This window comes from Falco biarmicus, chromosome Z (genome assembly GCF_023638135.1).
Source record: "Falco biarmicus isolate bFalBia1 chromosome Z, bFalBia1.pri, whole genome shotgun sequence".
NCBI classification, from domain to species: domain Eukaryota; kingdom Metazoa; phylum Chordata; class Aves; order Falconiformes; family Falconidae; genus Falco; species Falco biarmicus.
Genome location: NC_079311.1, coordinates 17355061 through 17380037, shown reverse-complemented (window position 1 = coordinate 17380037; position 24977 = coordinate 17355061). Strand labels below are relative to the sequence as shown.

Below are 24977 nucleotides of genomic sequence, written 5' to 3'. Positions count from 1 at the left end.
CCACCTCCCTCAGTAAATAACCATATAGAATGGAAGATCCAGGGTTTGAGACCAAAACTTCAAACTTCCTCAGATAGCTATATAAAAAACTTTAGTTTTTAATAGAGCAAGTTTACAGTACTTGGAGTTTCTTCACATTAAGACTTTCGATTATTGGTTATATAAAAGCTGAATGGAACAAAAGACAATCTAAAGTGAAAAATGGGTCACTCACTTCATGAAAGTGATTTACAGAAGGTCTATATATGCCCTAGCCTGGGTTTTGCAATTCTAGTGCATATTTTGTTATAAACAGATTTGCTTTCTTTGTGTCTCATTAAGTCCTTAATTGATGCTTCTATTTATAGGCTCATGCTGCTTGCTACGTAATTGTCACACCAGAATGTACTTTTGGAAGGTTAAGAAATATGATTCTTCCTCCAAGCTGTGTGCAGTTATTTTCTCGCAACTTCAGCAAACTGCATTGTTTTCGAATATCAGAAAATTTGCAAACAGAATCAGGTAAAAACTTTGACAGTTGAATGCAGCTAATTGATGATCATGTTTACCCTAGCACTGTAAATCACTGATATATACAATTCCCAGTTTTCACTGCTTTTGTGGCAACACTATAACTTCTTGCTGTTTCTGGGACAGGATAAAGATTTTTAAACGCACACTGTGCAAAATGCTAAAAATTCTGTTTACTTGTACAGGGCAATTTGAAAACTGTTCTTTAAATAGTAAGCATGCAGAAAGTGAAAACCTAAAATCCAAAAATGTGTATTATTAGTGTTACCATTGCAACAAACACTTGCTGGTACACATTGTTTTTTCTTTGCCTCTTTGATTAAGCATTAGCCCTTTTTAAGATTTCTATACTGAAAGGAAACCATGTATTTATATTTAACAGAGTAATGTTCTGCTGCCATCTAGAGTGTATGTTTGCTTAACAGCTCTTTAGGAACAAGAGAATTTTTTAAGCTGCTGAAGTATTTTCAAATTTATATTTTGATTATGATGTTCTTATAACGCCTTTCTTTTGGTGCTTGAAAGTAGGAAAGTAAATTAAAAGTACACTGTGGAAGTTAAATATTTGCAACTGCACTTTTCTCAGCCTGACAGGTTGTTCTTGAACTTTCTGCTTTGAACATGCACGTTTGGTTTTGGTGAAGGTGGTTGGCTGGTAGCAGGATCCGTGCATTCTCACATGCAGAAGCTATGGCAGTAGTCCTGCTGCTGCATAAACTGCATGACCCTAAGTGTACATAACCTAGATACGCTGAAGTGACCAATAGAAGTTGAAGGGGGAGGGGAGGTGTTATGTTGCTTTCATTGGTTGGGTTTGTTCAGTGAGTTGTTTTTCTTTTTAATGAATATGCTTGTTGTTTGGGGAAGGTGAAGTACTGCACGTACGTCAAAGTCATTGAGTTTTTAATGCTCCCAACATAAGAAAACCCAGAAATAAACTATATGGATAAGCTTCGTTTTGCTGGGAGACTCAAGAATCTTGGTTCAGGTCTATTGTTAGGTATTCTACAGGTTCCCCAAAGACTTAAGCGAAGATAAAGTTGTATTATGAACAGAAGTTAATCACAAACCTTCTAAATAGCCTCGTCGTGTAAGTCTTTTCTGACGTTAACTAAGTTTGTTTTTTAAACAGCAGTGTGTTCTTTTAATATGTCAGGCTTTTAAATCACCTCTAAGTAAAATTAAACACAGAGCACCTTGAGTGAAGGAATCAAAGGTTATAGCTTCACCTTCTAGTCTCTTCCTTCATTATTTCAGGTGATGGTAGAGGTTTTCCATTTAAGGTCTTAGGCCACATGCTAAGTGTATGAGTTTGTGTTACATATACTCAAGTTTTTTTGAAATAATATTTTTTGCATTCCTTTATTTTAAATGTGTGTCTTGTCCTTTGAATTGAGAGAATGCAGTGCAGGTCAGTCAGAAACAGATGCATGGCAAAGGGAAAATACTTAGACCCTTTCCAGTGCTTTAATGTGAGATGAAAAAAAATAAACAAACCCAAAGAAAACGCCCCACATTTGGAAAGGCAGGATGTATTTTTGTAGTGCTCAGCCTGCATACATCCAGATAAAATACCGCAATATCCTGAAAAATCTCTTTTCTAACACCAGATCTCTTTTCTGCTGGTCTGTGAAAATTTCTCCTCCTTGGGCTTAGCTTTCTGTTGTGTGGTGGGCAGCAGCCTCCCAGGGTAGAGGGGCTGCTGACACCTGGGGGAGCACCAGCCAAGCCATGGGGGTGCTCCCCTTCTGCTGCTGGTCCCAGGTGTACCTTTGAACTTGATAGCTGCCGCAGCACATGGCATCTTCCTTTTTTCATGGTCAATGAGCCACAGTTGTGGCTCAGCATAAGGCATGGAGAATATCTGTGGTGTGGTACCTGCCCCACAGTTTGCTGTGCATAAGGCTTTTTGTTCTGGTTTTCCTTAGCCAATGATGGTATGTGACATTTTTAGCACTTAGGTCATTGATGTTCAGGTACAAGCCTGGTGCCTTCATGTGTGGGTCCTTGTTACACCACTCACATCCTATCAAGGTTTTTTTTTAGACCTGTTGCTGAAGTTTTGCTGCTTTCAGCCATCTGCTGGGGATCAACTGTCTGCAGGTCCCTGCCAAAGGCACTGAATGCCATCACTAGGCATGTCTTTCCCTCTGCGCAGATTATTCCTTGAAGGCAAAGCCAGCAATTGCCTTAAACTGATTCTCACATCATCCTGTGATGTCGAGGGAGCTCACCCATGTTCACAGAACCGACCTGCATTTTCTTTCAAAAACCCGCTAGCTCCTGGCATGTGCTGGAAGTTACCAAGACATGTCATCGGTCCAGCAGCTCCCTGACACACTTCAGGACCTGTTTGAAGCAACTCTGACCACCGAGCAGCTTGGGGGAGCTGTCCTGGGAGTTGCTGCTGCTTTTCCAGGGGGAGGCAGAGACTCTGGGTGGCAGACCTCGCTGAAGATTGCATGCACATTAGGGAAGCAAGGAGCACTTCAGCTTTGTTGGAAGACAGGTAGCACTTCTGGCCACTCCTGTGGGATGTATCTTGCAAGCACACTTGTTCAGAAGTCTTCACACGGTGGCATGCACAGAGGCTGCTCTTCTGTTGCCACAGCTGACAAGGGGTGTCTCTCAGATTGTGAAAAGACTGGTTTGTGGAACCAAAGAAATGTTGCCAGTCATCTGGATAAGTTAATTGCTGCAGGCACAGCTCTCCCCAAGCTGATAGTTGGGAAGTATCAGTTTACTTGTCCTAGACAGAGAATGAGCACATCATCGTTGACCTGCTGGGAAGCATTTGTTCTGATTAGCTTTTGCCACTGAGTAAATGCTAAGCTTCATGGCCAACATGTAGTTAACATCTCTCTGCTGAAGGTGGCTTTTCAAAACTCATGGACTACCAGGGGAAGAAATGGTGGAGTTATCTCCTTTTCCTCCAACTGACTCCTGTTTTAGTGTATTTCAAAAGAAGTCTTTGAGCTTCACTGGAATAGTTTCAAGATGCTGTTAGTGTAGTGTAGATTTCCCTACTATCCGGACTGAGGGGGAAAGAGTAATAAAAAATGTCAGTTTCTTTCCATCTAAACTTAGAAAAAGGGGGCAGTTGGGAGCAATCAGGAATTCTTTCATTTCTTGTCGTTGTATTTACTTTTTTTTTAATTTGTTTTTGTCTGAAGTAGAATTTGTGAAGGCATTCAGCTTCCATTTATTTCAGGGCATTTCAAGACCATATTGTCTACATTTCTTTCCAGTTTGCAGCTTAACCTGTTTGTCAACTGTAACAGGGAAGGTATTTCAACCCTTGTTTTATATTTCAAAAACCCCAACCCAGAAATATTATTGTTCGTCTTTCTTGTAGTCAGTTCAAGTATTACCCAAATAATCCTTGTTACCTGGTATTTCCAGTTTAGGACTCCTGCTAAGGACCCTTGTTGACATGCTGCGATTATGCTTCTTGCAAGGTTTTTCTCAGTAAGGATTCTGACTTCCCTAGTACCTCTTTTGCTCTGAAGATCTGTCTTTACTGATTTTATTTTATTTTTTCTCTCTTATTCTGTGCATTGATTTCATGCTTTCTCCCTCAACTGCAAGGTGGAGTTTTTAAAAGGTGTTGCCTGATTTATATATTTAAGGAGCTTTGCATCCCAGTCAGAACTGACTGGGAGTTTCAGTGGGTGGGAGTATGAATACTATTACACGATCAGCCCACGGGGTTGGCTTATGTTGCATGCTACTACTACCCTTAGAGAAGAAAAATGTATCATGGTTAAATTTGCACCAGTCTTTCTGTATGGACCTGTGTGTCAGGAGTGACAATGCAGTCAGGATGTTATCTTCACAGAAGTAAATGTTAGTAGCATTTAATTTAGTATTTTCTAAGTATGTTATGTGTGATTTTACAGGGTGACATTTACATTATCTGACATGTTAGCTCCTAGGTTTTAGTGAGAGCAGTGAGCAGCTCTCAAAGTCCTCTTGTGGAGTGCAGTAATTTCTTTCTCTTTGGGTGTCAGCAGATCTATTTTTCATTTATGGAAGTTGTTTCTATAACACCCGTAATTCTGATGGGAAGCTGTTACTGCAATTCCTGAACTGATTTGGTGATATAAAACATAATGGAAACTGTATATACTTAATTCATAAGCAAACCTTGCAACTTAAGAAAGGGATGAAATGCAGTAGATGCAGTATTAAAGCTAATAGTAGAAGGGCTTCAGGTACACTTTCACTATAGCTACATGACAGTGCAGGTTTACTTTTTTAATGCTGTTTTTATAGTATGAATTATTATCATAAAATAGGCAGAAGAGGGGAAAGTATGCTTTTTTGACTGGCTTGTTTTGTGTTAGCTTCTTTGATGAAACCATCCTTAAATGAAAAATGCTTCCCTCCCACTTCCACACCCTATTTCAAATTAACAAGAAACCTTTCTTAAATGTTTCTGTTTTCACAGATGAAGATGACGATGTTGATGGGTCAATACAGGCATCAGCCAAAGATATCCAAATTTCGACAGATTCAAGTAAGCAGAGTTTTAGTAAGTGGTGAATACACACCCATTCCAGTCTTTATTCATATAATCTTAATTTGCTTTGCCTTATGAAAAAGTAGTAAATGGCTATTTTTCTTATGCTCGGTATCAGTTTGCTATCCAAAGTTTTGGTCCAATATATTTATCCAGGGTCTTGCAAGTATCTCGTTACTGTTTTCCACTGGTAGATTGGTACAAGTGACAATCCATTCATTACCCTGTAAAACACATGATTTCTCTCAATTTGGTAATGGAAGGACAGAAAACACAGTGTTAACAACCCATAGGTAAGCAACCAGTTTGAAAGGCAGACATGTCTTTTCAAAGACTTTTTCTTTTAAGGTAGCTAGATCCAAATCTTACTGAAGACACCAGGTGATTTGGGGGGTGGGGTGGGTTTGGTTTTTTTTGTTGTTTGGGTTTTTTTCTTGGGCATGTTGCAATAAAAGTGTATGTATTCCTGTGTGTCAGGATTGAGCCAGGCTGGTTGCTTTTTATGCTGTTAGATTCTTAGTGTGTGGAGTTTTCTGGGGTTGTTATTAGCCAAACCCTTACTTTTCAGAAGATGAGGCCAACCACAGTTTAAGGGCAACCCACCCCCTATATCCATAATAGTTACTAGAAAAACATGGTACTTGTTGCCTAATATAGCTGCATGGGTTGTTGTAAAGAATGAAATTTCAAATTAATAAATATGACTTTTCCTGGGTTTTTTTTATTATTTTATTTTATTAAGCCTAAAGTTCTTACACAATTAAGAGGATAATTGTGCAAATGCTGTTTGGATTTTCAAAAATTCAGCACAATAAATAATTAACACGGTTAGGGAAGTGATCTCAAGCATGGTCTTACTTCACTTCTTAAGATTTGAAGCTGGTGTCTCTTATGACAGTAAGTTATGAACCACCACCATGTTCCCTTGTGGGACCAGGCTCTGACGAACTGCAGTTTATCTAAGAAACTTTCAGTTTTTCCAGTGTTTTAAGTGACATAAGTGCCTGAGTGTCAGGACTTCTATGCTTTATCAGCTAAGGCTATTTCGCTTGCTCATGGCTGTCAAAGAGAGCAAATTATGTATCCAGATATTTCATCTGGATTGTTTGAAAGTACTGGTACAGGACAGTTCAGCTTTAGACAGCCTTCTCAAAAGAAGGAAAAAAGATAGGAAAATTGAAGGCAAGATGCAGCCTCTAATACATCTTTTGTTCATACACAGTGTCCATCTGTGAAGTGGAGAAAGCAGCAGTAGATGGTACATTTTCAAGGCTAGTGTAAGGAATTGTTACTTGGTTTCTAAATAGAACAGTGGCATTACAACAAATTGCTTCCTTTTGACACATTTTCACAAAACAGAAGTCACTGTAAAGCCCAGTAACTTTGCAGATTTAGAAAGTTCAATAGGTAGGGAATGATTCTAATGTCTCTTTAAAAACAAAACAAACAAACAAACAAACGTGCGCGCACACACACACACAAGATGAATTTTGAACGCTTTAGTTTAATGGTGTTAGGGGTCTCCAAATCTGGTACCCCAGTAGAGGTGAAGTTGCTGCAGCAACCTGTCCCCTCTGTGGCTGAGCAGGATGAAGGTCTATTAGTGGGAGTGTGTGTGTGTATACATACATGTGTTCTGATACATATATATTTATGTATATATATACATGCATGTGTAGCTGTGTGCATGTGTGTGTGCATAGATATATGCGCCCACACAGACACACACCACCAGGTCTCCCAGTGGACCCCCAGCCATCAGAATCTCCAACAGTCATCCTGGACCTCCTTGTCCCTCCAGTAGTCACCTCTGCTTGGTGTCTCACTCAGGCACGTGTACATGTGGCTCCCAGGCCATTTACATTGCATGCCATTGAGTCCAGCCTGATGTTTGCTGGTGCTCACACAACGGCTGTCACTCTGGTTGCTGGTACTGTGGACAACATGGGTCATGGTGACATGTGGTCCTGCTTCAGTTGCTGTACTTAGGAGCCCATTTGCATGCAAAAGAGTGGAAACTGCAGGCATAAGAGAGTTAAAAATAGCATTTAATGAGACTGACTGTGCTGATCAGGTGCAGGGCGTGGCCAGGCAGGCGCACTGCCCAGCAACATCTTTACACGTGACCAGCTTCTTGTATCTTCTTATACCTCTTATTTTCCCATCCTTGTTCCTCCTCAAACCACCTTGATTCCTCCCTTCCCCTGCCTTTGTTTCTCCCTGAAACATCCCCTAAAAATCTTGCACAATCTCAGAGTGCTTTTTCCATGCATCTTGTAGAGTACCACAACCTAAAGTGCCCTCCTGAGCTGGTGAAGTGACCCACAGAGCTTCTCCTGTGAACATACCTGCTGGGTGCCACCCCCAGCCTGTGGGGCTGATGCCCTTGCATCAGGGCAGGGCATGGCTTCTTTGATAACTTCTCTTAACAGGAGTTCACCCACCAGCTGTTGTGCTTCTGTGCTTCTTTGTGTGTGGGAAATCGTAATGTATCAAATTAAACATGACAGAGGCACAGTTAATAGCGTGCTGGACCTCTTCCACTTGTCTCTAGATAATACCATTGTGTGATATGGGTCAAGAGCAAGCTGCTCATTAGCTTATGTGTATTGACTCAGTACCTCTACCATATCTTTTGGGATATTACCATGCTCTCCCTCAGGAGTATCTGAATTAAATTATATTCCAGAATATTGTACCTTTTCTTAATTCCAGCTCTCCACATTTTGCAGATGCATATTTTTTAAAACAATGAAAACAAGTCAGAACAAGTTGAATAATACTGACTTGTAAAGACCTGGTTTTCTGTAGGAATGAAGCCAGTAGGAAGGAATGCAAAGTCTATAGATTAACGCTGGAAGATTTGAATTAGTGGTCTGCATTGCCTTTTGTTTCTTTGCTATTGTAGAAGCCTTGTTGAGTGAAGTGTAAACTTTGAAGATTTAAATCTTAATTTTGGGAACTTGAATATGTTAAGTCAACCATGAAATTTAGCATACGAAGATACTGAAGCCAAAAGGCTAAAATGATCATAAGAACAATCCTACTTTTTTTGAGATGACAGATTTAGCAGATGTGCAGAGCAGGTTTAGAAAAAGACTATAAATCCTTGTGCCTGAGAACACGATCCAGCTTCTAAGGACTTGTCTACACAGTGAACCATGAACTTGAGAACTGACTGTTACAGGGATAGTAGGATAAACATCATGTGGATGCTGTCATTAATGTAGTTAATTGTATTGCTTGGGTGAAGAGTTGAGTCCCAAAGTCCATTTTCATACCAAAATAATTATTGGTCATTCTGGGAATATATAGTTGATAAAACTGCTCTATATTGACAGACCTCCAGTAGCTGGATGTGTGTCATGGTTTAACCCCAGCTGGCTCCCAAACACCACGCAGCTGCTTGCTCACTCCACCTCACCCAGAGGGATGGGGTGGAGAGTCGGAAAGGAATGTAAAACTCAAGGGCTGAGATAAGAACAATTTAATAGGTAAAGCAAAATCCACGCATGCAAGCAAAGCAAAGCGAGTAATCCATTCACCACTCCCATGGGCAGGCAGGTGTACAGCCCCGTCACACATAACAGTTACTCAGGGAGAGAAACGCCATAATGCCCCCTCCTTCCTTCTTCTTCCCCTGGTTTATATACTCAGCATGGCGTCATATGGTATGGAATATCCCTTTGGCTAGTTCAGGTCACCTGCCCTGGCTGTGTCCCCTCCCAGTTTCCCGTGCCCCTCCAGCCCTCTCGCTGGCAGGGCCCAAGGAACTAAAAAGTCCTAGCAGTGTGCTGTCAGCATTGTTCTCACACCAAATCCAAAACACAGCACTGCACCAGTTACTGAGAAGCAAATTAACTCTACCCGAGCTGAAACCAGGACAGGGTGGCGGTAAAGGAGTGGATTAAAAGTTCTCCTTAGGGGTGCCTTTCAAGGGTTTGCATTTTCTGTCCTTTTTGAGATGCGATGCTGAGCTAGGTTTCGACCAGCAGAGATTCTTCTTCTTCCCTGGAGACAGAATTCATTGGTTTTGGCTAAGATGCAACCACAGATGTAATCTCTCAAGCTTGAGAATTCAAAGGCAAATTTTTGAAAATCTATTATTTCATGGTAATATGAAGATGGAGGAGGGGGGCATTGTTTGAATGTATATATGCAACAAATGAATCACAGAGGAGCTATCTCAGTAATTCCTGAAATAAGAAATGAGTTATTAAGAGCTCTTACTTGTGTGTCAGTCTGCAGGGATCTGGAAATGTGAGAAGACATTAGATTCTGGCCTAAATCCTTGCCAGGAATCAATAAAAGCTGAGGGTACTTGACTACTGTATAGTGAGGCCTAGGCAGCTTTTACTCGATATAAAGCTTATCCATCATAGTGGTTGAGGGCTGTTGCTTCTCCATGTCTCAACTTCTTTCCTCATAAAAGCTTCTGTTAGTGGTACTTCAAGCGATACTCATTTACAAGTTGAATTGCTGTAGCTTTTTTTTTTTTTTCAGTGTGTCATGCTGAAAATATTTTTTCTCCCAAGGCAGTTTGTTTCACCTGCGTTTGAAGATACTTTTTAAAAAAGGGTTATACTCAACTGTGTTGAATGAACTAGTGGCTTAAGTGCTGGAAGAGGTTACATACTTCCTTTTCTTGGCTGAATTGCCTGTAACTTCTGGGAAAGAAAAATGAGTGTTCAGAAAAATCACACATTTCTTTTCCTTCACTTTCCCCATTGTGCATAACTTCTTTTCCTCTTCTTCCCTCAACCTTACTCATCTGCCTTTTCTGACACTTGATGTTGCCCACTATTGTTCTCACTTCTCACCAAGTTTTTTATGCTCCTCCCCAACCTGTCTCCCAGTTCCCCTCCTTCCCCAAGCACATTTGGTCCCCAATGTTGCTGCTTCTTTGGCTTGGTTGCCTTTCCATCTGCCTGTCCCTTTCTTGTTCCCTGAATCCCTTCCCCCCTCATCCTTGATGTCTCATACCAGTTGGTAGTCAAAATGTTGGCTGCTCTAGATGTCTGTTTCAGGGAAGACAAGCACTTCTTCTTGACTACTTCCTGAAAATTTAAAGATATTTTATGGAAAATCTCTTCAAGAAGAAAGACTGAAAAAATCTTCTTGTAGTTCTGTAGCATCATTGCCAGAAAACTATGGAGATATATTCACAAATGTTATTAGCTAGTGTTAATTTATTCCCTGCCTTAGAAGTCCTTATGACAAGGCTTATCAGATAAAAAATTTAACTGTAAATACTTAAGAATGACATGGAGATCCATGCTTTCTGGGTTGTTTTTGTGATTATGCCTTCTCTTTGCATTAATATCCTGCTGGTCTCAATGCTTTGGTACAGCTTCTCCATAGTAGCCTACTGGAAATGTGTGCAGACGTGTTTCAGAAGGTGCATTGAGGGCTCATCATACTTTCTGGCTGTGTGTATGTGCAATGCGGTTGTCAGACAGGGACAAGTGAAGGGAAGGGCCCAGCCCTGACCTGGGAATGTCTCTGCCCTGTGAGTGTCTCACAGCATTCACAGGCTGCATGTGAACCATCTGATTCAGCCCTTTTTCTGCAGGGCAAAATGTAGCCGTCCAGAGAAACCCCTCCCTGAAGGAGGTTTGAGAGGAGTCTGTATGAGGAGAGAAACAGGGGCTGCTGTGCTGTCAGCAAACATACTTTTCACAGTACGTCCTTCCACAGCCACTCTTTTGGCCTGGCAGTCCTCTGCTCAGGTAGCTGTTCACCTGCTGGGTAGGGCACGTGAAGTGGTTTTGTATTAGACAGACCCAAATCATTGATTTAGTGTTTGCTTATGTCTTGTCCCAAACCTGCTGACAGTGCAGAGGAGACCTTCACTGTAATTCTGCAAGGCGCAAACTGTTTTCAGGAAGAAGCAAAGACAGCGTGTGCGCATTCGAGGGGTTTTTCCTCTAAAGGCACTTAGGAAAATGTTCAGCCTTCATGAAAAGAGTCATTGTACTGTGCTAAAACTGCTTACAGATAACTAAGCATGTCACATGTTCCTGTGAAACATGATTTCAATGGATTTGGAGCTCTAAAGCTAGAGAGAGAAGCAGGTGAAACCAGATTAAGTGGTGATACATACGGCACATGCTTGGAGATCTAAAAACCACCCTGCAGGAGGAGGGTGAAGAGGTGGCTACCATATGGGAGGATGGCTATTAACACAGCTTCATAATTCAGAACTATCTTGGAACTAGGGGGATTTCAGCTGCTCATGAAAACAGCTCCAGAGAAGTGACACACTTGCAAATGGCTCTCCTAGAAGAGAAACAGCTGGAGAAAGGAAGAATCTGGGGTTCTGAAAGGCTGTCTTCAAGACAAATTTTTTAAAAAAAAAACAAACACAAACCAACAAACCACAACTCTTAGCTGCTTTATTGCTGCTTTGTAGGTTGTGGATAACGAAAGTTTACCAGTCCACACTGTTGTAATTTGAAGTAGCGGTGACTAGGGAAAGAGCAGAAAGCATGTGGATAGCACAGGTTTTGCTGGGAAGAATGGTTCTTGCTAAATGATGTTGCTAGAATTTAGTCTTTTTAAGAGTAAATTCCACCAGTATGTTTGGTGTAGGCTTCTAGCTTTCTTCAGTGGCAAAAATATTTAGGACTACATCATTTTCCTCTCTCTGCCACAAGCTGCACATAAGTCTTTTCAGAAGCTATGCCCTGTCTGTAGGGATTTGGAAGTCAAAGGGCATGAACTTTGGACTCCTCAAATGCTGTTTATCCTTTTCCCAGGAAAACTGGGTATCTTAGCTTCTGAAATCAGATTCCATAGTTTGGTAAATTATGCCTGGAGTTGACATTTTTGTAGTTGTTTTCCTCTTGAAAAGCATAAGCATGAAGAACGGGGTTTTTTTCAACTCAGTATGCCATAATAAGAAAAAAAGTAATGTGTTTTTCAGGAGAAAGTCCTGATACTGTGTAGTCTGATCCAACAGGAAAAGATAAAAGGCATTTGGCAGTGACATATCAGTATTATGGATCAAATAGTAACTCATTTGAATACTAACATATGGTATGTGCATATGTTGCATGTTAGCAAGATTTTTTTAATACTAACTCGTTGTATGTGAACTTCCCTTCTATAATTGAATAATTTTTTAATATTTAAAAATTGGAACAGGAGGGAGAAAGAGCTTTCTTTAACTTTAAAATTTATTATAGTTGAGCTTCTTTCCAAGGCTAGTTCAACAAATCAGACTGGCATAAGACAGCCTTTAACTTTCATGTTACAGATATATACTTAAATCAGCTGGGAAGTGGTTTTCTGCCTGACTGGTTGTGGTCAAGAAAATAGGTGTTTCTTCTTTTGTTAATGTGTCCCCAGACACTCATGTGCAAGAAAGCCATGTCTCATCAGGTTGCGGTAAAATTGACCCCTGTGAGGAGGACAGTGATAAACACTGATAAATTAAGCTTGTTTTGTGTGACAGATTATCATATTAACCTTAAGGAAAGCAGGACTAGAGCATACTGTGTATTTAGCTAAGGAATGTACTTGGGCTTAGGACATTACTACTGGTCTGTAGGTCTTAACTCCTCCTTGCAAACCAGTTTATTTTAGGAGTCAAGCCAACTTTTGGCTGATCATACGAAGTGGAGAGCTCATTAAAAAAATCTGTGGTTAAAATTGCTAGGGATTCTCTCAGTCCAGCTAGCAGACTACAAAGGCAGTTCGAATGAAAACAAGTACTAAAACTTGGATGAATGTTTTTATTCTCAGATGTTTGTCTACCCTCTGGATTGCTAGAGAAAACAGTGGAGATTTTGATAATGTTATGAAAGTTTCTACTCAGAACATCAACTGTGCTGTCAGTAATCAGCGTTTGCTGTGTTTTCTCAAGTTGTGTCAGCCCTAAAGAAGTCATCCAAGACACAGTGTGTTTTTTGGTTAAAATTTGTCTATGCTAAAGTCACCATGGAGATCACTCTGACAGAAATCTGTTCTGTAAAATTTCACTTTTCCTGACACTAATCCAGCACGATTTAAAGCTGTGGATCACTTTCTGATGTGTGCTATAGTCTCCATGTAATGGCAGTAGAGTTTCAAGGATGCTTTAGAAGTGAGAGTGGATGATATTCAAATGTTCCTTCTATTGTGACTGAAATAAAATTGACAACAGACACAGTCACTAACTGAATAACTTAAAAACTGAAAAGCCAAATCAACCTGGTAATATTGTTTTTTTTATTAAAAAAAACAAAACTGCTTGAAAAGTCCCAATGTATTGTATCATATACCCCAAGCTCCCTTCTCCAGTAGAATAATTCACTCTCCATTGTTGTAAAGAGTGTATGTTGCATATGGAAATTCTGTAGATTTTTTTTCTTAAACAGGTGTAAAAGGTTTCAGCTAACTACTCTTTCAAACGAGTACTTAAGGAATAGTCATATAGGAAAGAGGAAATTAGAGCTCTGTTTCCAAAGGTCATCATTCATGAAAGGAGCCAGAAATAAACATGCAAAACCAGAAGCCCAAAGCCCTATCATGTTGCAGATATAATTTAGAAAGGCGGGGGTTTTTTCTTCTTCAATTGGACTTTCATCTAGGCTTTTAGTTCTTTTGCTTCCTGCTTAACCCTTTGTGCTTTCACATCAACGTCCAAGTGGAAACCAGTAACAAGTGGTGTCCCTCAAGGGTCCGCACTGGGACCACTGCTATGTACTATCATCATCAGTGACAGACAGTGGGATTGTCAACAGTGGGATTATGTCAACAGCATAATGTCCAGATGGGGACCAGTGATGATCCTCAGGGGTCTGTACTGGGACCAGTACTGTTACAGAGACAGTGGGATTGAGTGCACCATCAGCAAGTTTGCAGATGCCACCAAGCTGAGTGATGCGGTTGATTCACTGGAGGGAAGGGATGCCATCCAGAGGTGCCTTGACAGGACTGAGGAGGGAGCCCATGTGAACTTCATGAGGTTCAGCAAGGACAACTGCAAGGTCCTGCACCTGGGTCAGGGCAAGCCACAGTGTCAGTACAGGCTGGGGGATGAAGGGATTGAGAGCAGCCCTGTCAAGAAAAACTTGGGGGTACTGGTGGGTGAAAAAATGGACACGCGCTGGCAATGTGCACTCATAGCCCAGAAAACCAACCATGTCCTGGCCTGTACAAAAAGAAGCGTGGCCAGCAGGTTGAGGGAGGTGATTCTGCCCCTCTGCTCTGCTCCGGTGAGACTCCACCTGGAGTCCTGCATCCAGCTCTGGAGTCCTGAGCACAGGAAAGGCGTGGACCTGTTGGAGCAGGTCCGGAGGACAGCCACAAAAATTACCAGAGGATTAGAGCACCTCTCCTGTGAGGAAAGGCTGAGAGAGTTGGGGTTGTTCAGCCTGGAGAAGAGAAGGCTTCAGGGAGACCTTATGTTGCAACCATTCAGTATCTAAAGGAGGTATATAAGGAAGATGTAGAGAGACTTCTTACCAGGGCCTGTAGTGACAGGACAAGGGGCAAGCATTTTAAGACGAAGGGGAGTATATTTAGATTGGACATAAAAAAGTAATTTTTACAATGAGAGGTGAGACACTGGAACAGGTTGGCCAGGGAAGTTGTGGATGCACCATCCCTGGAAGTGTTCAAGGTCATGTTGGATGGGGCTTTGAGCAACCGGATCTAGTGAAAGATGTCCATGTCAGGGTGTTTGGACTAGGTGATCTTTGAAGGTCCCTTCCAACCCAGACTATTGGGATCTTACTTATTCTGTTTGTCTCTTTCTTAGTACAAGCATCCCTTGTACTAAGGGCAGTGTGGAGATTTATCTAGGCCAATGCCCTGCTCAAGCAGGGTCAATCAGAGTAGTTTGTTCAAGGTCGCATCCAGTTGGGTTTTGAATATCTCCCAGTAGGGAGACTTCACAACCCTGCCTGGACAACCTGTTCCACTCTCACAGTAAGTTTTTTCTTAGGTTTAAATGTAATTTCTTGTGTTTCAATTTGTGCCCATTTCCTCTTGTCTGTTCACCTGTACACCCTCCCATCAATTAATTATACACATGGATAAGAACCCACCCCAACCCCAGCCCTTCATTCTTCAGCATGAACACTCCCCACTCTCGCAGCCTCTCCTCATATGGGAGATGTTCCAGTCCCATCATCATCTTCATGTGCACTCCTTGCCTTAGCTTCAGTACATCCATGCCTTTCTTGTACTGAAGAGCCCAGGACTGGGCACAACTCTACCAATGAGGTCTTAGAAAGGCAAAGTAGAGGTAAATAATCATCTCTGTCAGCCTACTGGCAATGCTGTTACTAATGCAGTCCAGGATGCTGTTTGTCACCTTTGCTATGTTGCTGGCTTATGGTCAACATGGTGTCCACTAGGACCCGCAGGGTGTGTCTGACAAGCTGCTTTACAGCCAGTCAGACTGCTGCCTGGGTTATATCTGTCCAGGTGCAGGGCTTGGCATTTCACTGTGTTGAAATTTGTGAGGTTCCTGGTGCTGCATTTCTCCAGCCGTTGAGGTCCCTCTGTATGGCAGCGCACATATCTATCAAGCACTCCTCCCGGTCTTGAGTCCTCTGCAAACACTGAGGATGTACTCTGTCTCATCATCTAGGTCATCAGTGAAGAAGCTAAACAATACTGGCCCCTGTAAAGACCTGGAAGAGTATTCCATGGGTGACTGGCCTACAGCCGGACTACATACTTCTGTGGACAACCATTTGAGCAGTACAGCCAGTTTTCAGTCCACCTCTCTACTAACCAACTCTGTACTTCATCCATTTGTCTATGAAGCTGTTAAGGGAGGCAGTGTCAAAAGCCTTACTAAAGTAAATAAAACAACCATCCAGTGCTCTTTCCTTATCCACTCACAGCCAGCTGTCTCATCATAGAAAGCTACCGTATCAGTTAGGTATGATTTCCCTTGATAGGTCTGTGCTGACAACTGCCACTCCTCAATATGTTTAAAAATGGGTTTCCAGGATTAGTTGCTCAATCACATTCCCCAGAGACAGAGCTCAGGCTGACCAGCCTGCGGCTCTTCAGAGCCTCCTTCCCACCCTTCCCGAAGGTAAGGCCTGCTTTCTTCCACTCCTCGGGAACCTCGCACAAACCACCATGACCTTGCAAAGGTAATGGAAAGTGGTCTTGCAACAACATCAGGCAGCTCCCTCAGCACCCCCGGGTGCATTGCAGCAGACCCGTGGGCTTGCTGGTTTAAATGTTCCCTAGCCTAATCCTCCACCGCTGAGGGCAAGTCTTCCTTGCCCCGCACTTCCCCACTGGTCTTCAGGAGCCTTGGCATTGCTGCTGGCTGCTCCTAACAGCAAAGATCAAGGCAAAGGTGGCAACCAGAGCCTCAGCCTCCTCCACGTCCTTTAAGACCAGGTCCCCGTTGCTAGTCCTCAGCAGACCCCCATGTTCCCTAGTCACCCTTTTGCTGATGGCGCACCTGGAGAAACCCTTTTGTTGTCCTTCACGTCCCTTGCCACAAGCAGCTCCCTGTGGGCTTTAGCTTTCCTCAGCCCACCCCTGCACGGTGGGATGGTGCCTCTGTACTCCTTCCACCTCACCCACCTCTGCTTCTGCCTCTTGTGCGCCTGCTTCTGATGGTAATGTCAGGAGCTCCCTCTTCATCCATGCGTGTCTCCAGCAATGCTGCTTTTAAATAGTCACTGAAAGGAGAGAGAAACTTGGCCAGACAGTGGCCTGTACCTGACCGAGGCTTCACTCATCTTTGTGAAAGGTGAACATGAGATCCTGAACTCTTCACCCTTTCAGAGACGTCTGTGCCGCAACCTGTGCTCCATGGACTGAGCACGGACTTGGTAAGGCTTTAGTGAAATGAAACACAGCAAAGCGTTGGAGTTCTCCATCTGCTGTACCTTCTGGCTTCTAGTTTTTCTGCTCTTCCTGTATTTTCTACTCTGGCCCATACAGTTAGCCAGGTGCTTGAAGGACTTGCTTTGGAAGGGTGCTCTCAGAACGGGCAGGGCTTTGGGAGCTGTTCTGAAGCCGATGGCACTCTGTCTTGGTTTTCAGGTGGTTGAACTCGCCAGTAATAAAGGCGGTCTTTCTTAAGCCCACGCATGCTGCTTTGAGCAGCATCTCTGTATTCCTCCCAGGTCGCTTCTCCCTGCTCCCGCCTCATGCCTGCTTCCTTGTCACGGCTGCGTTTTGTCAGGAGCTCCTGTTCATCCATGCAGCGCTCCTAGCACCTTTGCTTTTCTTCCCTGATTGTTGGGATGGACCATTCTTGACACTGGAGGAGGCAGTCCTTGAAAATCCACTACCTCTCGCGGACCACGCTTCGCTCCACGACTCTATCCCACAGGAGTCTTCCAAGCAGGCTCCTGAGCAGGCCAGAGTCTCTTCCCCTGACACCTACTTGTTGATACCGCTCTTTGCCTTATTCCCCTCCTTTCAGGCTCCCAAACACCACCATCTCATGGCCGCTGCAGCCAGGGCTGTCCCCAGCCTTTAGCTCTCCAACTAGTTCTTCCCTCGTAAGAATCAGGTCCAGCAGAGCATCTCCCCTCATGGGCTCATCACTTGCCTCGGCATGCCGTCACCAGCACACCCCAGAAACAACCTGGGTTGCTCATGCTTGGCTCTCTTCTCCCCCCAGCAGCTACGGCACCGGCTCAAGTCCTCTCTGAGGACCCAGGGCCTGCACATGAGGCTTCTTGCAGTCGTCACAAGGCGGCATCATCTGCTTTACCTACCACTTCTTCCCAACTAAGGCGTTTGTGACAGCCAGACGCCATGGGGCCCGTACGCTGGCCTGCCCACTGCCCATAAACGCTGAGCTCTGGCTGTCTCACCATCCTTCCCAAGGCAGAGCTCCAAGCGCCTCCACTGCCCTCACGGTGGAGGGGCTCACAGAAACTCCTGCTCCTCACTGTTCCAGCCCCTCACTCCTCAGCAGCCTGTGTCTATCCATGGCAGCACACCAGTGGTGTGAGCTGTCACAACAGCTCTGCGTGATGAGACTGCAGCCTGGAATGGCATGCAGACCTCTAGTGTCTCCTGTTTGTGCCCCGTGTTGTGGGCAGCTGTGCACAGACACTTCTGAGACGTGCCCGGCTGTGACTGTTTCCATAGAAAAGTCCCAGAGCTTTCCTTATGCTCCTGGCTAACTGGCATTTCCCTGTTCGTAATGTGGAGGCACGTGGAATGGACCACCTTCAACCCTGCTCTGTCCTCAGGGTCTCAACATAAGAGATTCTTTCTTCATACAGGGTTTACCGTAGTTTCATAAACGCAAAAGAAGAGCAAAGCTTTATAGCTTTATAGTAACTGTTGTCCTGTGGGAGACTAAGAGGAATTGGAGTAGGATGGGAGGCTGTACTGGTAATTGCTTTGATCTGCAATTCGATCTTTATGTTACCTAATGTGAATGTCCTCACTCACACATTGTACCATGCCCAGTAGAATTGTTAATAAGGAAAGGCCTTAAGAAGTGGACAAGTTGAGAATGAAAAAGTATAGCTGTCACATCTCAAAATAGTGAGAAATCAAGGTAACAAGAATGAAAGTAGCACAATTTTTCTTTGAGAGTTAGAGTCTCTTTAAAAAAAGGCTGTTTTCCAACATGGTATTGGATGAATCTTTAGTTATGCACAGTGTCTGCCTTTGAAGTGAAGAACACATACTGAAACAGGAGTAGGTGGAGCAGACTTGATGTACCTGAGTTTCAGGTGGCTCTGGAAGGCTAGCAGAGCATCACTGAAGTGTCCTTGTAAAGCAATTACTTTCTGCAGTTTTGTAATCTGTCGCTGCAGAATCAAGATACCCAATGATGCACATTTCTGCCTCTGTTTCTAGCTTGGTTTTTTTCAGCCAACAGTTAGGAGTGGTTTGATTTTTCACTTCTCCAATGGTAGTTTGCTCATGTGGTTCTTCAAACCTAAACGTCAAAATTACTTGAGGCCAAAAGGCTTTCAGTACTTTCAGCTGTACTACAAAGTATTTCCAAGCTGTCAGAGAAAGATGGAAGTAGATTCCAGCATGTGATGTCTTTCTCTTTTACAATGTGTATTAACAGACTGCAGGATTAACCAGTTGTGTCGATGTTACAGCTGGTTTATGTGGCTTTCAATTAGTATTACTAACATCTCAGGTCTGCAAGTGATAGCTTCTGTAGGTTTTATTACTTTGTGATGGATGCAGGCATACAGGTTTGTTATGAGGTCAGAATCTGTAACATTGTGCTATATAGAGTGACTTTTGTTAACAGCTCAGCCCAACACTGCAATAAAAAGGGCAGATTCTCCCTGTGAAGAGAGTCATAATCTGTTGTGAAGCATGGACTCTCTGGGGAAGACATGAAAGAACCTGCAAAACTGAACAGCTCATCACGTCTCTTCTGAAGATGTGGTCAGGAGAGGACACAAGGTTTGTCTTGATGGAATGTCCTTTTTGGTCTGGATTAACTTGATTCCTTTCCATAGACAGTAAGGACTCATATATTGGACTAATAATGTTCACTTGTTCTTAGAACGTCTCAAAGACTGACTGTTCTATGAGAATTTGGTTACACTTGACTTTGCTCTTAAAACAGCCACTTAAATAAGGCAGAAACTTGGTCAGACAGTGGACAGTACCTGACTGAGTTTTCACTCATCTTTGTGAAAGGTGAACCTGAAATCCTTAACTCTTCACCCTTTCAGAGATTTGAGCACGGACTTGGTAAGGCTTTAGTGAAATGAAACACGGCAAAGGGTTGGAGCCCTTCAGTTGCTGTACCTTCTGGCTTCTAGTTTTTCTGTTCTTCCTGTATTTTCTACTCTTGCCCTTACAATTAACCTGGTACTTGGAAGGACTTTCTTCAGAGGGGTGCTGTCAGAACTGGCAGGGCTTTGGGAGCTGTTCTGAAGGTGATGGCACTCTGTCTTGGTTTTCAGGTGGTTGAATACGCCAATAATAAATGGAGACTGGAATGCTGGGATCGAAGAAGTGATAATACAAGCAGTATAGTTATGTATAAAAAGTTAAGTCAAAAGGCAGGATAAAACTATGCTTGAAATACTCCTCCCACTTTCCTCAGCAAATGTACCCCTGTTTTAAATAAACAGTAACAAAATTAAAATGCAAAGACTCTGCCTCAAAGCTTATGATGAAGATACATTTCTGTGGGTTAAAAGTAATTCTTTAATAGCTCCATTATACACTTCCTATTCAGGTAGCTTTGTGATTTGAGGGGTGTGTTATTGAAATACAATAATTGTTTTCATTCAGGTAAACAAACATTAAAGATATTTGATGGGAATGATGCAGTGAAACGCAATCAATTTCGACTGATTTCAGTTCCAAGGATTGCAAAAAATGAAGAAGTTGTGGTAAGATAACCGGTGAAGATCAATATTCCAGTGTGATGAAGGCACATATGATTGTGTATTACAATAGTTGAAAGCTAACAGTTTTACAAATGTGACTCAACAAATCTGTAAAGGGCTATAATGTTACAGTGTAATTTAACTTCTTCGTGTAGTGCTGTTATTTTAAAGCATCTGAAGAAGTGGTGGCCTACATATCTATAGCATAACAGAAGACCACAGCGCATCGCATGTTAAGCAGTCATTCTCCTTCCCTGTGTGACAATGAAGTCTGATTTTACTGATATGAGCAATACTGGATAATCAGCTCCTTAGATCTTGCTCCTCTTCTGTTGTGTTTAGTGGTTTGATGTTTATCCTGGACAGCCCCTGCTATTGCACTTCAGTTAATCAGCTTTGAAGACTGAAGAATGCCATAGTTACCTCTGCTCCTTGGCTGTGAGAGTAATAAATTGTTGGTCATATAGTAACCGCTCCCTAGCTTTTCCAGTCCTCCATCTGAGGTGGAAGCATGACTTAGTACTAAACCAAATGTTCTGTACAGACCTTAATTTACAGGGCTGGGCAGAGCCCCCATGCTGTGCAGAAATGAAGCCCAGAGGGAGTGTGGGGCGGTGCACAGTAAAATTGAACATGGTGAGGACTCAGAGTCATAAAGGACTTGGCACAGGAGCATGGAGAAGTTATTCCATCAGAATTTTAACAGTTTAAACCTACGGCTCATTAAGATTTCTATTGTGATTACTCAAAATGAACAGGAGTTTTGAAAATGGTTCTGCATGTCAAAGATCTTCAAGGAAAAGTGTGTACAGTGCTGAAAACACTTTTATTTAGGAGTGCTACTTGCCTTTCAAGCACATTTTTTCAGGCTGCTACTTAGAATACCAGGGCAGATTAATACCAGTTCTCAAAAGTGACTTACTGGGCTGTATCCACTACAGTGTCTGTGTTAGCAGAGGTGCTGCAGGCATGGGCCAGTAATGGATGTTAAAATTCCTGTGAGTGCTTGCATCTGCCAAGGACAGCCCTTTCCTCTTCACAGGTGTGTGGGTTCAGGGCAACCTTGTGGCTGAGAAGTTCACTAATTTTCAGCAAACCCTTAGTGTAAGAAGATTCAATACACAGAGCTGGGCACATTGAAGTATAATTTGTGGATTTCCTTGTGGAGTAAATTTTGCATGCAGTGTGTGTAGTTTTATTGGTGCTGAATTTTTACATTTCATCTATGGTGTTAAAATGACTTTCATTTGACAGAAATACCGTGGGCTGTGTTCAGATTCATTGACACCACAAGTTTTCGTTGTGTATCTTCCGCTAAAATTTGTTTTCAAAACTTCGCTCTTGGTTGGTTTTTTTTTTGCCACTGCTGTTTCTCCACTATTCTGTGCTTAAAACGTGTTAAGGGTTGGTTCCATAAGTAGAGGTATTGATAGATGTCTGTGGCTATACAAGTATTAATGATATCTTTTCAAGAAAATGTTAATTTATCTTGCTGTGTTGTAGGAGGCTGCTTTGAGGGCATACTACATAAATGATGACCAGCAGGAATACGAGCTTCAGACCTTTACGCAGCAGGCGCTGCTGTCTGATGATGTTATCAACAGGAACGATGCTGCCGAGGACAGCAACTTCGGCTCAGTATTCCGAGAATCTGTTCCTGAAGCTTGGATTATCAGAGCCAAACCAAAAGATGAGGAAGTGATCAGAATTTATCCTGCTTGGCTGAAGTGAGTGTTTTCCTCCTTTATCATGAAGTTACCCTGCTTGACTACATTTGTCCTCTGTTGTCTAGCCTGGTGTGTTTCAGTTAATGAGGTTGCAGAAGTATAACGGAGAATGTGGTTTCTTCTGTATTTCAGCGTTCTTCTGTTTATTTTTCTGAATGACTAATACACGTTATTCATTTGCATGCCTGGAAACATGCTCATGGGTTTCTTTTCGTGCAACATGTTCTGTGCATAACTTACACATTTATATTGTGTGTTTGGGCAAGAAGATGCAAAGTTACATTAACTGCATCTGTAAACAAATTCTGACATACACGTCACTTGAAAGCTTGATGGTTTTTTGGAAGACGTAGTAAGTAGGAAGAATTCAGTGTAACTTCTGATGTGAGACTAGGAGGACAAAATTAAGAAAAAAAAAATCTGCTTCATATACCAGTGAGACAATATACATTTAAGCATATTTAGCAGTGGAAACAAGACTGGTTGGTGACCTATTCATCTCTTAAGAGCAGTGGGATTAAATTTAAACACTTTTCCACTGTACTAATGCAGCCACATTGCCAAATTTTATGAAAGATGTGCAGGTAATTCTGTGTATATGGAGAAAATAATTTGCAGTGCTGCAATTTTAATGACCAGTTTCCTGAAATGAAAGTCTTTGCTCATGTGTGGGGCTAATACTGCATCTGCCATCATCTTCAGTGAACAGCTTTCTTCAACTAATACAAATTTCTGCCTACCCCCATAGAAAATTCCCAAGTTAGGTACACACAGGATAGGTCAAATGATTGTCCTAAAATAAGTATTTCTTTTCTCTTTAGGGTGGGAATGGCATATGTTTCTCTACGAGTAAATAAAGATAGCAGTACACAGACTGTAATCAAAGAAGTGCTTCCGTTACTTGGAAGGCAGGTAAACAAAAGATCATAAGCATGTCCATGTAACACCTGAGTGACCCTGAAGTGGGTTGTGTATGTTTTTCTTTTCAGAAAAATTATGGTCAGTCCACTCATGATAGATGATCTCTTCTAACTGTTATGATGCTCAAAACTTTCTGTAGTCTTGATGGTAGACCTGGTTGCTCTGTACTGGAAGTTACCATCCATTTTTCTGGGTCAAGCAGATTTACATGTATGACCACAATGATTATTGGCATGCAGGATATTTTTTCTGGTTGGTTGTGTCTTGAGGTAACTACACTGCCTATAGAATCATTTAGGTTGGAAAAGACCTTTAAGATCATTGAGTCCCATTACAAACCTAGCACTGCCAAGTCCCACTAAACCATGGCTGTAAGTACCATGTCTACACATAATTTGAACACCTCTAGGGATGGTGACTCAACCACCTCCCTGGGCAGCCTGTTCCAATGCTTCAACATGCTTTACAGTGAAGAAAGTTTTCCTAATCTCCAGTCTAAACCTCCCCTGGTGCAACTTGCAGCCGTTTCCTCTTGTCCTGTCACTTGTTACCTGGGAGAAGAGACCAACCCCCACCTGCCCACAGCCTCCTGTCAGGCAGCTGTAGAGAGCAGCAAGGTCCCCCCTGAGCCTCCAGACTAAACACCCGCAGCCCCCTCAGCGGCTCCCCACAAGACCTGTGCCCCAGCCCCTTCCCCAGCCCCGCTGCCCGTCTCTGGACACGCTGCAGCCCCTCTACGTCCCTCTTGCAGAGAGGGGCCCAGACCTGAACACAGGGTTCGAGGGGCGGCCTCAGCAGTGCCCAGTGCAGGGGGACGGTCACTGCCCTGGTCCTGCTGGCCACACTGCTGGGGACACCAGCCAGGGTGCTGCTGGCCGCCTGGGCCCCCTGGGCACACTGCTGGCTCCTGCCCAGCCGGCCGTCACCCAGCACCCCCAGGCCCTTTCCCACCAGGCCCTTTCCAGCCGCTCTGCCCCAGCCTGTAGCGCTGCGTGGGGCTGGTGTGACCCAAGGGCAGGACCCGGCACTGAGCCCTGCTGAACCTCACACGACTGGCCTGGGCCCATCGCTCCAGCCTGCCCAGGTCCCGCTGCAGAGCCTCCTGCCCTCAGGCAGGTCAACACTCCCCCCAGCTTGGTGTCATCTGCAAACTGACTGAGGGTGCACTCGATCCCCTCGTCCAGATCGTTGATAAAGGTATTAAACAGGGCTGGCCCCAATGCTGAGCCCAGGGGAACACCACTTGTGACCGGCCACCAGCTGGATGTAACTCCGTTCACCACCACGCTTTGGGCTTGGCTGTCCAGCCAGCTTTTAACCCAGTGCAGAGCACACCCACCCAAGTCCTGAACAGTCAGTTTTTCCAGGAGAATGCTGTGGGAGACAGTGTGAAAGGCTTTAATAAGGTCCACTTAAAAAACATCCACAGCCCTTCCCTCATCCATTAGGAGAGTCATCTTCTGGCAGAAGGAGATCAGGTTTGTCAAGCAGGACCTGCCTTTCATAACCCCATGCTGGCTGGGCCTGACCCCCCTGTTGTCCTGCATGTGCTGCATGATGGCACTGAGGATGATGGTGCTTCACTATCCTTCCCCAGCACCAAGGTCAGCCTGACAGGCCTGTGGTTTCCCAGATCCTCCTTGTAGGTGGTCATCATGTTATCTAACCTCCAGCCTTCTGGGACCTCCCCAGTTAGCCAGGGCTACTGATAAATGACGGAGTGACTTGGCGAGCTCCTCCACCAGCTTCCTCAGTACCCTCAGGTGGATCCCACCCAGCCCCATAGACCTGTGCATGTCTGAGTGGAGCAGCAGGTCACTAACTGTTTGCTCTTAGGCTGTGGCGACTTCATTCTGCTTCTCCTCATCCCTGTCTTCCAGCTCAGGGGGCTGAGTACCTGGAGGAAACCTGGTCTTGCTATTAAAGCCTGAGGCAAAGAAAGCATCAAGTACTGCAGCCTTCCCCTCACCCTTTGTGGCAGTGTTCCTCCCC

At 43.4% G+C, this 24977-nt stretch overlaps 1 protein-coding gene across 2 annotated transcripts in view; it reads left to right on the top strand.

Moving 5' to 3' along the window:
- The window catches only part of DGKQ (diacylglycerol kinase theta), a 108843-nt gene that overhangs the window by 45254 nt on the left and 38612 nt on the right, over positions 1 to 24977 (top strand). For both annotated transcript variants that reach the window (XM_056325263.1, XM_056325264.1), the window contains exons 6-10: positions 348 to 501; positions 4961 to 5029; positions 20240 to 20340; positions 21841 to 22064; positions 22886 to 22976. In XM_056325263.1, the coding sequence (XP_056181238.1) occupies positions 348 to 501; positions 4961 to 5029; positions 20240 to 20340; positions 21841 to 22064; positions 22886 to 22976 (639 nt within the window). The remainder of the gene's footprint in view (positions 1 to 347; positions 502 to 4960; positions 5030 to 20239; positions 20341 to 21840; positions 22065 to 22885; positions 22977 to 24977) is intronic.